General features: G+C 39.8%; 1 protein-coding gene across 2 annotated transcripts; it reads right to left on the bottom strand.

Annotated features, from left to right (window-relative positions):
* Positions 1–212: 212 nt before the first annotated feature.
* map3k12 (mitogen-activated protein kinase kinase kinase 12) lies at positions 213–14,772 on the bottom strand. Of its 2 annotated transcripts, XM_056755656.1 has the most exons (14): positions 14,463–14,770; positions 12,589–13,111; positions 12,331–12,514; positions 7,623–7,814; positions 7,284–7,442; positions 7,041–7,199; positions 6,433–6,541; positions 5,989–6,098; positions 5,716–5,832; positions 5,485–5,604; positions 4,747–5,392; positions 4,431–4,498; positions 1,692–1,977; positions 213–1,614 (listed from the first exon to the last, which is right to left on the bottom strand). In XM_056755656.1, the coding sequence occupies exons 2-14, from the start codon at positions 13,010–13,012 to the stop codon at positions 1,498–1,500; spliced, it is 2,691 nt and encodes an 896-aa protein (XP_056611634.1). In that variant the 5' UTR covers positions 13,013–13,111; positions 14,463–14,770; the 3' UTR covers positions 213–1,497. The 2 variants fall into 2 exon arrangements, 1 of the variants encoding a protein (XP_056611634.1); XR_008907370.1 differs by lacking the exons at positions 213–1,614; positions 1,692–1,977 and adding an exon at positions 3,666–3,709 and having other exon boundaries at positions 3,768–4,498; positions 14,463–14,772.
* Positions 14,773–15,291: the final 519 nt, after the last annotated feature.

Below are 15,291 nucleotides of genomic sequence, written 5' to 3'. Positions count from 1 at the left end.
TTAGGGTTAACCCTAACCCCGTCAGCAGCGCATCATATAATTCTGAGATCACATGTCTACACCGGACAAAAGACAACAGAACCCGTGAGAACCCATTTTAATTTAAATCCACACTGGATTCCTGAATTCCCATTAGATCAAGATCCTCATGTGTACATACGGAAGACGTAACTGTTAAATGAACTGTAAATCATCATAATACAAGACAGCAGTGATTTTATACTGATATATTTTATTTTCACAAACATTGGAAGGTAAAAGGTGTTATCAAGCGATCTGATTGCTGTACAAGAAGAGTTTACATTTCTGCAGTAATGCGATTAAAATAGTCCACATGTCAGTTCAGTCATGCTTATTCCAAATGTGTCACAATCATCAGAAATATGTTTTTCAAATTAAGATTACTGTCATAGTCAGATTATTGCTGTCTACATCCGTGTAAACTAATCGCAGAATTTAAACGATAATAATTCACAACAGGGCTTCCAATAGTTTGAACAATTTTCCACTTTTACATTTTTACAGTCTTCTTACACTTTACTCTTTACCCCTCCCTGCATATAAAGCTCAATTTACACCTAAAGTCATGGCTTCAAAAAAGAAAGATGATGTGGTTTACGGTGTTTTTTTAAAACATGTCTTAATAACTTATGCTGGAGATGGGCATCTCTCATTATTATCGTATCATAAATACAATATTTGATCGTGTATATAAACATCCTACTGTAAAGTGCCTACAAGCAACACAACGTTATTACACATTCAAGGTAAAAAAGTGCAAACATTTCTTTAGATGTATAAAAACAATTGATTTAAAAATTAAAATACATAAAAATGTATATCATGCATCTTCAGGACTTTACACTTCTCATACATCTACATCTTGCAAGCTAAAATTTATATACATAGTTTTTTTTAATATTATTGTTGTTTGTGATTTTCCTTTGTTTGTACAGAAAATAAAAGTGCTTCTTTAAAATCAGTTGAAATGTACATATTGCATGTCCCTAGAAAAGAAAAAGTAGAGAAGAGGTAACGGAAGAGTGTTTGTATACTTGTGTTCATGATACACATCTGCTATTGTCTGAACCCTAACCCTCTTTATCGTTGTGTGTTACAGTGTGTGTGACCTAAATATATATTTACATGATATTCAGGGCATGACGGTCATGTGAGACGTGCACCTTCTACCAGTACATAGTAGTGTTGTGTAGTCAGTCCCCATGTAAACACTACACACTGAATCTTTAGCATGTGAACGCTCGCTCATGTGTATCTGCACTACAAATGAAGACTAACAAGACAAACACAGCTATAGCTGACGGGGTGATGGTGAGATGCTCTTCCTGATGAGTTTGTTTCCGTGACGATGCCCTGGTCACGAGGCAGTTTACAATCACAACATTGTTTTGACCAGAGGATTTCTTCTTTTTTACACGGTTGTGTTGAGTTCGTCAGTTCGGCAGGGTGTCAGTGAGAGTCAGCATGTGTGCTGGTTCAGTTTTGAGGAGCCTGACCCCATCCTCCGGCGCTCGGCGGACGACTGGGCTCTCCACTCCCTGATTGGTCGAGTTCAGCGCTGTCACAGTCTGAATCCTCACACAGAGCACGAGTCTGTGGATCACACACACACATTATATATCCGTTCATCTGTTCTGGGTTCACGTCAGTGCGTGTGTTTGTTTGTGTACCTCCAGGATATTTTGCTCCAGGTCAAAGTTGGCTCTCTCCAGCTCGAGGGCGGCAGCTGCTCTTTCAGACAGCGTAGGCTCAGTGATGTCAGCGGGGATCTCTGAGCCCTGAGAGATGAGGTCATCGCTGCGGTCATCCAGACGCTCGTCTGTATTGGTGCTGACCACGTCAGGCGTGCCGCTGTGGGAGTGGTCAGTGGTGTGACCCTCCTCCCCCTCTGACACGGACAGATTCTCTGAACTGAAGGTGGACACAGACTGACATTTGGTGATGCTGGTTGGCCGGCTGTTAATGACACAGAGAGCACAAAATAAGCATCTTTCACATCACTTTTTTAAGTACAAAAGAATAAATAAATGACAAATAAACGTTCAACATAAATAAAATGACAAATAAACGATCAACTTAAATAAAATGGCAAATAAACGATCAACATAAATAAAATGGCAAATAAACGATCAACATAAATAAAATGGCAAATAAACGATCAATTAAATAAAATGACAAATAAAGATCAACATAAATAAAATGGCAAATAAACGATCAACATAAATAAAATGGCAAATAAACGATCAACATAAATAAAATGGCAAATAAACGATCAATTAAATAAAATGACAAATAAAGATCAACATAAATAAAATGACAAATAAACGATCAACTTAAATAAAATGACAAATAAACGATCAACTTAAATAAAATGACAAATAAACGATCAACATAAATAAAATGGCAAATAAACGATCAATTAAATAAAATGACAAATAAAGATCAACATAAATAAAATGACAAATAAACGATCAACTTAAAGAAAATGACAAATAAACGATCAACTTAAATAAAATGACAAATAAACGATCAACTTAAATAAAATGACAAATAAACGATCAACTTAAATAAAATGACAAATAAACGATCAACTTAAATAAAATGACAAATAAACGATCAACTTAAATAAAATGACAAATAAACGATCAACTTAAATAAAATGACAAATAAACGTTCAACATAAATAAAATGACAAATAAACATTCAACATAAATAAAATGACAAATAAACGATCAACATAAATAAAATGACAAATAAACGATCAACTTAAATAAAATGACAAATAAACGATCAACTTAAATAAAATGACAAATAAACGATCAACTTAAATAAAATGACAAATAAACGATCAACTTAAATAAAATGACAAATAAACGTTCAACATAAATAAAATGACAAATAAAGATCAACATAAATAAAATGACAAATAAACGATCAACTTAAATAAAATGACAAATAAACGATCAACTTAAATAAAATGACAAATAAACGTTCAACATAAATAAAATGACAAATAAAGATCAACTTAAATAAAATGACAAATAAACGATCAACTTAAATAAAATGACAAATAAAGATCAACATAAATAAAATGACAAATAAACGATCAACTTAAATAAAATGACAAATAAACGATCAACTTAAATAAAATGACAAATAAACGATCAACTTAAATAAAATGACAAATAAACGATCAACTTAAATAAAATGACAAATAAACGATCAACTTAAATAAAATGACAAATAAACGATCAACTTAAATAAAATGACAAATAAACGATCAACTTAAATAAAATGACAAATAAACGATCAACTTAAATAAAATGACAAATAAACGATCAACTTAAATAAAATGACAAATAAACGTTCAACATAAATAAAATGACAAATAAACATTCAACATAAATAAAATGACAAATAAACGATCAACTTAAATAAAATGACAAATAAATGATCAACTTAAATAAAATGACAAATAAACGATCAAGTTAAATAAAATGATAAATAAACGATCAACTTAAATAAAATGACAAATAAACGATCAACTTAAATAAAATGACAAATAAACGATCAAGTTAAATAAAATGATAAATAAACGATCAACTTAAATAAAATGGCAAATAAACGATCAATTAAATAAAATGACAAATAAACGATCAATTAAATAAAATGACAAATAAACGATCAACTTAAATAAAATGGCAAATAAACGATCAATTAAATAAAATGACAAATAAACGATCAACTTAAATAAAATGACAAATAAACGGTCAACTTAAATAAAATGACAAATAAAAGTTTTTTCAAATAAGCAAGATTTGATCAAATAAAGTAAATAAAGTGATTTTTTGGCTATGTAATGCAGTCAGCTGTTATAAGTCTGGGTATTATATAACAGCTTAGAAGTCGGCTCAGCCAATTAGAATCAAGGACCAGAACTGACCATTTTATGAATTTCTGTCAGGACCACTGTCGCCAAATATTTAAACAATATCAATATTTAAGGTTGGCGGAATGAAACTGTTCTGGGAAAAATCGCCGCCTGTCCGTACAGCCTGGCATTTCAGCAGTACATGTCCCCTACCTGGAGAAACATACTAAGAAACAAATGTATAGGATGATGCAACGTAAGTCGCTTTGGATAAAAGCATCACCCAAATGCATAATGAAGAACCAGAAGAGTTCATGATGTTTAACAGGATTCAATGAAAAGATCCGACAGATACAGCAGGTCTGGTGGAGATGGGGATGGAGGTGGGTTTGAGCAGGATTAAGCGGCTGATAAGAAGCAGAGCAATGCATCTTTAATCTGGTGTGTGTTGTGTGACTGATGGTTAATGTCGATTAGCTGCACCTGTGAACGACTGATGCAAGCTAGACTCACGTGACCTGCTACTCTTGATTCTTACCGTCGTCTTGGTAACTCAACCTCACTGTCCACCTCACCCTCCTCTTCTTCAGATGAGACGCCACGCCGCTGGTGAACGAACAACACATACAACATGAGAGAATTCACACGCATGTTTAGAGGTGATCGGACACGAGTTCAAGATCAGTTTATGAGGATGAACTCATCGCTGTCATGCGGATTCAGTGTTTTGGAGACGCACATGTTTAGATCCAGCTGTAGAACTCATATAGAAATGTTCATAAATAGGCTATGCTTTATATGAATTCTGTTTCACCACATTTCATAGGATTGAAAGAAAATTGTGTCATCTCTACCTGTTTGCGTGTGATGGCAGCTCTGTACAGAATGGCAGACGGGGTCAGGTGACTTCCGCTGGATCCTCTGGGTAACCGAATGGCTCCGATGCCCTCCTCTCTCTCCTCTGCATGAGCGCGGCCCACAGCTCCACTTCTGCCGCAGCAGGGCGAGTCAGGACTGCTGGAGAACGGCAGCGAGGCCGCGTCCTCGCTCGCCGTGTCACTTCTGGGCGGAGTCTCATCTAAGCCCACCCCGGCCCCGCCCGCCGTTTCTCCGCCCAGGGCTTCGGTCGCCACAGCTCCGCTGACCCCGTTTTCCACACGGCGGGTGGAGCACAGCAGATCGGGGCTGGAGGAGGACAGCTTTAACGGGGGCGGCTCCAGCTGACCCTCCCCCGCCGCGGTCCCTGGATCTGTTTCGGTGAGGGGTGGAGCGGGCGTGGGGGCGCTGGGCAGGGTGGGCTCTCTCTCTCGGCTGGGAGGGGCAGATGAATGTTTGGCGGCTGAGAGATCCCCGCTGCTGCCTCGGCCGCTCCTCCGGTGGCGAGTTTTCACCCTGCGAGCGCGGCTCGGCGAGGTGGGTTTCGCACAGGGTGGGACGTTCACCTGGAGCACGCCAGCATCCATCTTAGGCAGAATGATCTCTGACCTCAGGAGATCCGGCCTTAATATGAAAGACAATAAAGGTTAAATGAGACGCATCTTCTGCTGCTGATGGAGTGATATATTCTTTTGTGTGGTGGTGATCATCATCACCTCTTGCCGTGGGGGGGCAGTTTCTGCGGGACACTTCGCTTCTTGATGAGTTTGTCTACTGTGGTTGAGGGGTGATGTTTGAAGAGGCTGGGATATTTCTTGTCCAGACATTGTTCTCTCCTGCACACAGAGAGAGAGAGAGAGAGAGAGAGAGATCATGATCAATTAAAGCCTAGTGACTATTTGAGAAGAAGCAGGAAATGAAAGGAGATATGAAAGAATATTTTTTACCGGAGCAGCTCTTTCTCTTTGAGCTCCAGCTGTAGCATGACGGCATTGAGTTCCATGTAAAGATTATTAGCTCTCTCCAGTTTTCTCTCATAGTGTTCTCTGATGTCAAGAGCGTGTCTGTTACACACACACACAAACACAATGACAAGCTTATATCCAACCTTATTATTCAACAAACATCACCTGACCCCTTAAACACTGAAGAAGTAGACAATCACTCTGAGATTAAACTCAAACATGAACGATGAGTTTGAGATGATGTCATGTCTTCACCTGAGCTCCTCTCGACGGCGGTTTATCAACTCTTCATCCAGACGATGAAGACACGTTCCCTCAGACTTTATCTTCTCAAAGTGCTGCTTCACCTCCTCACGCCACTCCGCCTGCACACATGCACACGCACACACACATGCACACGCACACACACATGCACAAACACGCACGCACGCACACACACACACACACACACACAGTGTGAATATTGGGATTGTGTTCTGAGTTTTTGAACTGATTGTGAAGTCTATAAGCAGCATCCACCACCAGTGTGTCCTTGAGCAAGACACTTTACTCCATGTTGCTCCAGTGGGATTGTCCCTGTAATAAGTGCCTAAATGCCTAAATGTAAATGTAAATGTATAAAAAACGAAATAGCGAATCCTTGATGAATCAAACCATCAGATGTTGTGCAGTACAGAGTTGTTGTGTTGTATAGTTCACCTGTGATTTAAAGTACGTCTCCTGTGGTGTAGACAGCACGTCTGCAGAGGCGATGTCCAAATGCAACAGAATCTGTCTGAATGACGGCCTGTTCCTGGGTTTGCAGTTCCTACACAGACACACACACATTACAAGAGTTAAAACTGTTGTCTCTCATTTCTACATTTCTAATAATGTCAGAGCCCAAACGCTCTCTCTGTCTGTCTGATGGTGTCTCAACAGTATATCGGTTGATGTATTTTTAAACATGGATGATATTTTTCTGTCTGGCCGCCATACAGCACCCTCCGTGTTACTGTTGGACGTACAGTTGGCATTTTATTCATAGAAATGTCACCAATATGTAAAGCAGGCATTTGACACTCAGTAATGTAGTGACCGCAGTAAAGTGTACACCATGTTAAGCTGCCCACAATTCATGCAATGTCATGTGTGGACCTTCCATGTGTTTAAGTCTGTTACTACTGTAACACACAATAATTGTTCATTTAGTTTCACCAACTTTCTGTCCGTCTGTCATGTTCTCATATAATTGTATTTGTGTTATATCGGCCACAGTGCTCTCTTAACACTGGTGTTTAAACCCATTTGGGTGGAGCACGGCTCACCAGCACTGTCTGAGGAGGATCTTGAATCCGTCTGGGCAGCTTTCTGGAAGTGGAAGCTGCAGGCTGTTGTTTCCGACACCCCATATGATGGCGGAGGAGTCCACGTCTTTATACGGGATCTCACCGGTCAGCATCTCCCACAGCACAACACCAAATGACCTGCAGATGACATCATTCACACATCAACCAATCAACGAGCGGCTCGATCTGCTGTCGCTCTCGCATCCGCTGTAGATCTCATACCAGATATCCACTTTCTCAGACACGGGTTCATTTCGGATGACCTCGGGTGCCATCCAGGCCACGGTGCCAGCAAACGACATCTTGGTGCTCTTATCTCGGAGTTCTTTAGACGTGCCGAAGTCTGAGATCTTCACCAGATCATCGTGTGTGATCAACATACTGTAACACAACACATGCAAAATCTCTAAGAGACACACACAAGACTGCTGTCCCTCCTCCTGTCATTCTCGTGTAAAGCTACTAAAGACCTAAAAGGCTTTTTATTGGATTTAAGAGAAAAACTCTTGCAGGACTGACAGCTGATGTAGAGGAAATGAAAGTGTGTGTGTGTTGATGTACTTTGGTGATTTGAGATCTCTGTGGATGATCTTGTGAAGGTGGAGGTAGTTCATTCCTCCGGCGATGCCCATGGCCCAGTCCACCAGCAGTGACGGTGTGATCTTTCTGCCGGCTCGCAGCACTTCATACAGCTGTCCCTGTGCACAGTACTCCATGATGAGACAGTAACACGGAGCCTGTGTGCACACGCCCCTGAACAACACACACACGTGTTAGGATTTAGGACGTATGTTTATATGTAATGACACTTTGATAAATTAATGACACAAATGTTTCTTTGCCAACGAGTTTGTAAGATGTTTCTGGGTAAGTGTCTTTAAGGAGACTTCACGGTCACGTCTGAAATGTCTGTGGTCAGCTCCAGTCTTACATCAATAAGGTCTAATCTACGATACTTCAGTGGTGATATCTCTAAATACTGTGTGTCATATATGTGTGTTTGTGTGTGTGTGTGTGTGTGTGTGTGTGTGTGAAATAGTGGAACTGACATCAGAATTCAAAGTTTAACTTTAAAATGTTTTATTATCTCAAAGTGCAGACTATCTGTTCTTTAATCTTTGGTCAGTTATTAATTATACTTCATGTAGTTTAATATTATTATTAATGAATTAAAAGAGCCGTTTCATGTCTGTCTTTGAATCACTGAACTAATCAAGGTTGATGAAGGATATAGAAACTCATGAGTAATAATATATGTGTAACACAATTCATTAAAAGGAAGGAAGGAGTCGGGAACCGGCAAACATTTAAACATTTAATAAATTAATATAACAGCCGGCGGCCCCTCACGGACGACCGCCGGCGAACATAACATAAACAACAAATATATATATAAATAAATACAAACGTAAAACAAGTTCGGGCCCGGTCCTCTCTCTTCGACGGTCCGGTCACTCATTCCTTTTATATGCTCCCATCTCCTACGTGATTCGAGGCCGGTGTGCGCACAGCTGGCACTAATTCACAATTACTCACCGGACTCGAACCACGGTCTCGCCCCGCCTACTCTACTACAATATGAAATACTTTTGGAGAGAATCATTTGTCTAATCGCACTATTGAATATGTCATTAGTAACTAGTAATGAAGGACTTTTTATAGGTTACTTGCCCAACACTGTTTCATCTGGAGCACTGTTTAGGGTGGATAGAATGTGAATCGGGACATTCAACATGTGGTCTTTACCTTTATAACTCCATAACATCTCACTAAACATCATAACATCTAGTGGAGGAATAGCAGGCAAACTATTCCTCATGACAACCCTTCATTCCTATTAACAATCCAATTCCAATTTAGATCGTAAACCACTGAAATGTGTTCAGAAGTGTAAACTTGAATGTAGAAAAAGTGCAGTTCTTCCAAACACAGGAGTTTTGTTGTGATTGATATCTCAATAATAGCATCTTCATTCACAGGAACAGAAGTATAGCATGTTGTTCTATGTTGTGGCACATACAGTATGTGTTTACACTTTAATCTGGATCTTCTTTGGACAAAAACACAAAGCTAAGATAATAAATGAATACATCATTAAAAGACAAATACAGTTGTAAGAGACATTCACATCAGCTGCTTGTGTTGTGTCTCTGTAGAATGATGTCAAACCCAAGAACTGGTGTGTGGAAGACAGGCTGTGTGCTCATAAAATGTGTCATATATGTTCTTCTGTTGATTGGTTACGATTCTTTGTATTCTCAGCAGGTGTTTGTGTGTTAATCGTGTGGTCAGTTGTTGTAGATCATCTGTCTGTTCTCTGTCCTTCTTGTTTTGTTTCTTAAAGCTGAATCACCCTAAAGTGTGTTTCTTTACATCTCTTTACGTGGGTTAAAGTCAAACGATGTCAAACTGACACCTCCCACAAAATCTGAACCAAAAGGATCAATTATACTATAAGAAATGCACTGATATATCGACCAACAATCGGTATTGAGGTTTATGTTAATAGTTTAAAAACAGTTAATGATCAGGGCCAATATATCCTGTCAATCAAAAGAGGACAAGAACTATCATGACATGAATCTTCCTCATCATGTCATGTCTAATCTCGGTCTTGTGGCAGATTCATGGCGAAGCCTTAGGTTTTATGTGGAGAGAGAGATTTTGAAGCTTTCGGCCTTCTATACTCTGTGCCTGGTCCTGGTGCCCCGTTTAGCTTTCCACCAGTGTCTCATTACAAACACCTGCCGCTTGTTAATTATCCTGTGTTAGTTTCCCCTTATAATGCCCTCGTGTTCTTTGTCTTGTGCTGGTTTGTTTTGTATTGTAGCTTTTCTTGGTCCTGATTCCAATCGTGCCTTATCCTTGCCTTGTTGTTGCCTTGGGTTTAGTTCTTGTTTTGCCCCCTTGTGGGAAGTTTTTGTTTGCCTTTTGTAAAGTCTTTGGTTATTGTGTTTTTCCCCCCATCGTGGGTTTTTGTTTTATTCTTAAATAAACAATATTATTGTTGCTGCCACCTGCTGTCTGCACTTGGGTCTTCAATGAGAATCATGACAAGAACATGCAAATAATTTATGCTCTGAAACATCTCCAGCTTGATGTTCAAAAATACTAGTTATTATATGAATTAATAACATTCAGAAAGTGCAATGATATTAACATAATCTTCAGAATCATTAGTGGCAGATATCACTCTGAATAATGGGCTCAGTCTTGGTACATCTCTCTCATTATTATAAACTTACTTATATGTTCCTGCTCGATCACAGATTTGTGTTTGTTTTGAACTAAACCATGAACTCTGTTTAGATGATAATGGCTGCATTCACACAGCTTTTAAGTGAGGCAACCCTGACCTACAGGAAAACTTGGGGCAAACACATACGTGTAGGATTGTGGAGGTCATTGAGTGTTTTAATGGCACAGTAGCAGCACACTTACAGCACAGAACATCACTAAACAGACATTTAACAGTTTAATTACAGGTGTCAGTCTGCAAATGTTCTGTTCACAGCACTTCAAATTCACGGCTGTAATAATAATTGAACTAGCTCTATGGGGTTCATGAATCAATGCTGACCTGTACAGATATTAAGATATCAGATTGAATGTAACATTCAGTGTGGATGAGCTTTAAAGGGATCATTCACCCACAATTCACGATGTTCTGAACCAGAGCTCAACAATGTCTCAAGAGAGCTACTATTACTTACTGAAGCTCAAAGCTCAAGAACATCATCTGTCCTCATCCAGCTTGACCTGTCTACTGATCAGATTAAAACCAGTACAACTCTGCGTGGCTTTCAGTCTTTTCACACACGCTGAAGATTTTGTTGAGAACAGAGGGGTTACAAGGTTCAGTGTTTGACCCGCTTCAATTACAACTCTGCTATGTCAGGTCACCATGAATCATGGGTAATGTTCACACATCAGATGTCAAAAACTTTGACTCCACAACATCAGGAATATAAAAAATAACTTTTAGTTTACAGATCATGATCTCACAACTAATGCAAAGCTTTACTATCTGCTGTTCTTCAGCCAGCCATCACTGATGACCAGGACACAGTGGCATAAAACTCAAAACACTGGACAGCCCTGATATCTGATATGAGCCACTCCAAAGTTTTATTCTCTACTGATCTTTTTATGTTGATTGACATTTTAAAGAAGCTTTATGTTTTGATGGCAGCAGTCCAACACATTTTTTAAATAGAGGACGGCCGAATGACTCATTTGGAGATACACAAGAATAAGGAAGCATCGTATTTGAAAACAATTTTCAGGTTATGCCTCTGGTTTCCTGAACAACGTTTTCAATCACTGTTAAGGTATTGTATGGCTTCAATAGCAGATAATTAATCATATAAGAGAGATCTGTTCCCATTTAACCTAACATACATTATGTTTATAACCCGGGGCTTTAGAAAAATGACTAAAAACCCTTGCAAATTCAAGATAAAAGGTCCTGACATAACAAAAAGAACTACAATTGATCTAAATGAAATGAACTACTGTGGATTACAGCATTACATTTAGATTATGTTATACTAATATCAGAATGTTTGCTTTCATTCATAAAATGATGCTGTTAAAGAAATACTTTGTTTCTACATCAATTTGAAGATTGATGGTGAAAGTATTCAAATGTAAAAGTATATTTTAAAATATTATTGTTATGTGCGATTAATCGTGATTAATCACAGAAAAAATGTGTGATTAATACGATTATTTTTTTAATATATTTGTATTATGTGATCCCTCAGTTTAAGACACTTTGGGTGCTCTTTTATTTCTGTTCAATTAAATGAGCTGTCAGTTATCAACTCTGTCATTTTAATGATTTGTAGTTTGAGTGATTAGATTGACTTTAGGCTCATATCGTTGTGCAATTGGTTTGTTAATACATTTAAATCACATTTGTGACACTTCAGTTGAGGAACTCTGGGAAGTAAATGATCACTTGTCTCTCTAATCAACAATCCTAACAGGATTAATAATGATCCTTCAGTGCCAGATCAGGGTCACACTAGTTTTCCCGCCTTCCCAAGCTCGAGCTCCACCACTGTGCTTTCCCAAACAAACAATGGGCACGACAGACTGGGACATATGTGTCAATCATGTGTGAATTGACAGATTTATGCTTGGCTTCAAAAGTTTCTTTAATGCGCCGACCGACCCTCACACAACGGTCAAATGATGCTCACACATGTCTTGAAACATACATCACGAGCATGATGACAAAAACAAGTTATTTGCTCTGACTCACTTGAAGGTGATGATGTTGGGGTGCTTGAGTTTGCGCAGATGTTTGATCTCAGTCTCCTTGATGTCTCTGACTTTTTTCACAGCCACCTCCTCGCCATGGAACTTGCCCAGAAAAACGGCCCCTTGTGCCCCACTGCCCACCCACTGCAGCTCCGAGATCTCCTCGAACGGGACCTCCCACAATTCTGAAACACACACTTGCATTAAATCATTCAAACGTCAGTGGCTTTTCTATCCGAGGGAGTCGGTGGGTACTCACCCTCCTGACTCTGCTTGTGCTCTGTAGAGTAAGCCTTGCCAATCATCGTCCACACCGGCTTTAAACATCCAAACAAACCCTCCAGGAAGCCCCCGCCGCCCGCCTGCAGTCTGAAGCTGTCCGACTGGTTGCGCACGGCTCCGCCCTCAGCTCCGCCCTCCTGTAGCTTCAGCACGCTATTGGAGAAGTTGGCGGGCTCGTCGCTCAGGGTGGGGCTGTTGCTATGGGTGTGGTTGGCACTCCCACCCCCGACGGGATCGATGGAAAGCACGTTGCGCAGAACGCACTGGGTCGGGGTCAGTTCGGTGTCCGGAGTGCTCGCAGGCACCTCGGGATCGGGCCGACAGAAAGGGGGATCTGAGAGAGGGGTGCTGAACCCTGAGAGGGAGGGGGATGGGGCGTGTTGCTCGTGGACACATGCCATGGGGGCAGAAGGTGTGGGGTGGCCGCTTATTTACCCACCCACCCTGAAGAAGAACACCTCTGAAGAGTCGCTCTGAAGCAGCGGTGGTCCTTAACACAGCTGCAAAGATGAATCACAACAACACTTCAATATAACAACAGCATTTACACACTGAGTGTCTGATATCAACATGACATGGATAGTATTATACTGCCTATATATTACATGCCACTTCAGGAGAGCAAACCAGGTGTATATCATATATTTCAATAATATCTTATTACAAAGAGTTAACTTGAAATTTTTTGTTTTTATTTTGAATTCCAACTAATGTCCATTAGACTGCATTTGGGTTGTTTTTATTTAGTGATACAAAAATATTCTGCCAACTAACACAATTAAAACATGATTACGTAATAAAACATGATTTTGGAAAATGATTACATTTATTCATTTACTTTTATTCATTTGGAAGACACTTTTATCAAAAAGCGACTTACAAGTAGGAGACCATATAAACATTTGGTCAACACGCTAAACAGTAGCATTAGTTTACAAGGCTGTGATGATAAAGAGGATTAAAGCTGGAGTAAACCAAGGAGAGCAGACAGACAGACAGACAGACAGACAGACAGACAGATTTATGGGTTAGTGAAATAACAGGTATGTTTTGAGCTGTTTTTTTAAACTTGTGAAGGATGCTGCAGTTCAGATGACTAAACCCTGATGGATGTGCTTTTCCAATTAAGATCTTCGTGATTTTATTCCTAATTTTCTCCCAAATAGAAAATGTTAAAGCTATCAGCAGACACATAAATCTATGAAACACATTATTAACATCAAACACACATTTATAATCAATATACGAAACCACACAAAGGTTGACAGATTAAATACACACATCAGTGTATCACAACTCAACACACATGCTGTAGTATTTCTGTGATGTTATGAAGGCAGTTCAGTAGATCAGCTGCAGCAGAACTCAGTTATTGTGTAGTAAACACACGTTCATCTCAACATAATGTGTCGCTATAAAAAAACACACAGAGAGAAGCGATTCCACGCGCACCGACGCACGCATCGCCCGCGCTCGCGTCAGTCTCAGCAAAATACGACAAAATTGCATAACTAACGCACGCGTTCTCGTGGCGTGCGCGTTCTTCTGTGATTGAGGCGAGTCGTATAATAACAAGCTCTACCAAAAACACAAGAACGACTGACACGCGCATTAATACACGCGTTTGATGTGACGTCATTGGCGTCAGTGAAGTACCGCAATGACTGAGGTTGCGCTCACGCGCGCATACACACACACACACACACACACAATAAACACACACTGACACAAAAACACACGGTTACACACATCTATTTATCTCACGATCATTCATGCATTTATTCAGCCGTGTTTTTCATCGCCAGCTCGACGCGCAGCTCGTGTTGTGTTTGGGTTGTGGGTGAACGGTACCGAATCTCCGCGGGTTGCTGTTGTCGCGCGCGTTGTCAGGTGACGGGCGGGATGCGATGTTGTCCTCTCAGCTCCGCGTTAGACGCACTATCCACGCGCGTTCTCCTCTATCTCCTTCTCCCACGGTCTGATTTGGCGTGAATCCTATCGAGCTCCATCGGATGATCACAGGTTCGGCTCCATCGGTCCAGCGGAAGGAGCTGTTTCTCCTCTACGGTGCTGAAGTGACGTCATAGGGCGTCATTACGCCCGACAGGGGGCGCGCTCGCGACCGTGCGCCAGAGCATGATGTCAAACCGTCAAGAGCGAATGTTTATTTACATGTATGTAATGCCGTTCGCTGTATTTGTTATTTATTTCGATTTATTAAAAGTGAAGTTTTAAAACGGACATTTGCCGTTAAACAGTCAACTCTTCATGTCTATAGACCGACTAATGTATCATATTAATGGACCATGAATTATTTACTCATAATAAATTAGAGAAAAATCTCAAACAGCTTTTCTGATTTTAACATGTCTGTGATGTTCTTGGGTCAACATCATTGTTGTTAAATAAATCAGATTTTAGGGATAAGTTTACAGTGAATGTGAAGTTTAGATTTACACCCTTGCAGGTTTGGGTGCATGCTTCTACACCATTGTCACCTATAATTTCCTTTGATTTAAGGGATATTTAGTTGTTTTCTACAAAAATGGCCAAGAACACCCCTAATGTTGAGTAATGAGTTTAAGTAATGTTATCCCCTGAATTCCCAAAAGATGATGGAAGCTGAATGGTGTTACAAATGGTTGATAATGCTTCCAGATCCAGTGAAAATGTGTGCATC

Source organism: Triplophysa dalaica, chromosome 8 (assembly GCF_015846415.1).
Source record: "Triplophysa dalaica isolate WHDGS20190420 chromosome 8, ASM1584641v1, whole genome shotgun sequence".
In the NCBI taxonomy this organism is placed as follows: Eukaryota; Metazoa; Chordata; class Actinopteri; order Cypriniformes; family Nemacheilidae; genus Triplophysa; species Triplophysa dalaica.
This window is presented reverse-complemented; position numbering and strand designations above follow the sequence as displayed.